Source organism: Limulus polyphemus, unplaced genomic scaffold (assembly GCF_000517525.1).
Source record: "Limulus polyphemus unplaced genomic scaffold, Limulus_polyphemus-2.1.2 Scaffold1378, whole genome shotgun sequence".
NCBI lineage: Eukaryota > Metazoa > Arthropoda > Merostomata > Xiphosura > Limulidae > Limulus > Limulus polyphemus.
Genome location: NW_013666988.1, coordinates 172,719 through 175,632, shown reverse-complemented (window position 1 = coordinate 175,632; position 2,914 = coordinate 172,719). Strand labels below are relative to the sequence as shown.

At 32.2% G+C, this 2,914-nt stretch overlaps 1 protein-coding gene across 1 annotated transcript in view; it reads left to right on the top strand.

The window, feature by feature from the left end:
• The window catches only part of LOC106463320, a 38,909-nt gene that overhangs the window by 13,929 nt on the left and 22,066 nt on the right, over positions 1–2,914 (top strand). Inside the window, exon 3 of the mRNA XM_022390797.1 lies at positions 858–1,004. Within this exon, the coding sequence (XP_022246505.1) occupies positions 858–1,004 (147 nt within the window). The remainder of the gene's footprint in view (positions 1–857; positions 1,005–2,914) is intronic.

Here is a 2,914-nt window from a genome sequence, read left to right as displayed (position 1 = left end):
CGCTTATTAATCTAAAAGTTATAGCATGAAAACTATAACAAGCACAAAATGGTTACGAGGTTGGTCCCACAGACCGAGCTCATGCTGAAAGAGTTAAGATGGGTCTAGAATGCTTAGAAAGTTCTAACGTGATATCAGGTTTTTCTCAAAAATTTGAAGCTAAATTATAAATGTGAGATAGTTTTATAGTGTATAGACTTATTTCAAGATATTGTTGTATCAGCAACTGTGTTATTGTGAAGTATTTAATCTGTGTTTCCTATTGCACTGGTTCAGTTACTTTTGATAAATAAGGTGATCTTATATTATTCTGAGTATTGTTAGAGAGGTTGGAATATCATTTTTAATAAAGGCTTACAACAAGTTATGACAGTGTACAAGTGTTCAATTTTGTAGAAACATTAAAGGAGCAAATAATGTAATTTGTTTTTGTTATGTTATGTTAGACAGAACATTGAAATATATTCACTAGATAACTTAAAAGAACCTGACAAATAAAAACGTTACAAATAATATCAATTAAGCTATTAAATCACCCAACTCTAGTTTGAGGACATAGGTTTTTTGATAATCTTAAACAGTTTGAATTTGGTTTTGTTATTGATAAAGATTGATAAACCTGGAGTGTTTCTGTAAAGAAAAAAGGTATATATACATGTCTAGTCATACTAACTTTGCTCGACAATTTTGAAACATGGAAATACTAAAAAGCACGTAGAATTGTCAAATTACTAAAAAAACTTGGTTAATTTACTGTAAAGTTTAAAGGTATCATATCTGTTAAACATATTAAAAAAGGATAGAATGAGATATTGAAGTTACTTTCAATTATTGAACCTTGTTCTTTTCAATTTCAGGAACAAGTACAGAGTCTCATTGTCGACACTACCAATTTCAATGCCACAATTCAAGTGAATGCATTGCTATTTATAATGTGTGTGATGGAATACCTCAGTGTATGGATGGTAGTGATGAAGGAAAAGATTTGCAATGCCCTGGTCCAGGTGATATTTCTATGTACTTGAGGTTTTTATAAAACTGAAAAGTGTTTTATTTTGTTAAGGATATTTTCATGTTATTTCTTGTATGAACAACATTTATGGTCTAAAACTTATGATTAATTATTTGTTCTGTCTATAGAGAAAGTTTTATTCTGTTCTTAAACAGTTTATATTGTGCATTTGCTTTTTTATCGGTACCATCTATCAGGAAGGTTTTTCTAACTGCAGAGGTCTGTATGTCTTGTTAATAGTACTGTCTGCTGGGAAGGCTGTTCTACCTGTAAACAACTGAATTTTTTATTATTAGTACTATCTACTGGAAAGGTTGTTCTGAAAACCTTCCCAGTAGACAGTACTAATAACAAAACATAGTTTTTTAGTAGAAGAACAATGTTTCCAGTAGGCAGTTCTAATAAATAAACAAACAGATGTTTATGGGTAGAACAACATTTCCAGTAGGCAGTTCTAATAAATAAACAAACAGATGTTTATGGGTAGAACAACATTTCCATTGGAAAGTACTAATTATAAAACATACAATTGTTTATGGGAAAAACAAGTTTCCAAGTAGACAGTGCTAATAATAAAATATGCAGTTGTTTTAATGGATCTGTAAACAACTGTATGTTTTGTTATTAGCACTGTCTACTGGGAAAGTTGTTCTACCTGTAAACAACTGTGTTTTATTATTAGTACTGTCTACTGGGAAAGTTGTTATACCTGTAAACAACTGTATATTTTATTATTAGCACTGTCTACTGGGAAGGTTCTATTTGTAAACAGCTGTATATTATTAGCACTGTCTACTGGGAAGGTTCTATTTGTAAACAATTGTTTTATTATTAGTACTGTTTACTGGAAAGGTTGTTCTACCATTAAAACAACTGCATATTTTATTATTAGCACTGTCTACTGGGAACGTTGTTATACCTGTAAACAACTGTATACAAGGTTCTATTTGTAAACAACTGTTTTATTATTAGTACTATATACTGGTGAGGTTGTTCTACCCTTAAACAACTGTATTTTTTAATATTAGTACTGTCTACTGGGAAGATTGTTTTACCTGAACACAGCTGTATGTTTATTAATAATATTTTCCAAAATGGTCTTACCACTCCAAAGCTATCTAGATCTTGGACTGCCCTCTAAGCATTGCTAAAATTAATTGCTAATGGTGCTCCAGTCTTTTATACCCCACCACATTTGCACCATTTCAGAACATGTGCTACCCCTCCATCAATCAAACTGCACCATCTCTACTAGTGCAGCGAGCTCCCTCTACTATTCTAGAATAATCCTCACTTTCTGTATTGGCACTCTAGTGTGTAGATGTGTGTTTTAACTTGTTCTCCATGTGACTACAAAAAATTTGATTGTGCTTGATCACAAGTTTATATCAGTTTCAACTTAAAATTTTGACTTGTGTCTGATTTCTATTGTTTTTACTCATTTGTTTTAGAAAGATTTCTATTTTCTAAATTCCCACGACAGTCAACAATGGTTCTGACATGAGTCCCATGTCTCAGGGTCAATGATGTCTGCTGGGGAAGTACAGGCTATAGTTCGCAGGAGTTTGTGTCTTATGTTCAGCCAACGATTTCTTCCTTTCACATTATGATTTTTGTGAGGAAGGATATAACTACTGAGTGGAAATTTCTTTATACTACACCTTCCACCTGTTACCACACCTCCAAGAAATCTTCGGGGTTAGGTATTGTTCTTTTTCCCAGAAGATCTGTGGTAAGTTTTTCAGCATGTATTACTCGCTCCCAGTAGGTATATCCATGTTTAGCGAGTTTATATGAGTTTGTGTGGATTGACCTAATTTCCTCACATGATAATTTAGGTCTTTCATGTTTTCTCTGCTCAGTATTTGATAAGTTACATTTTTGTAATTTTTTTACCATCTA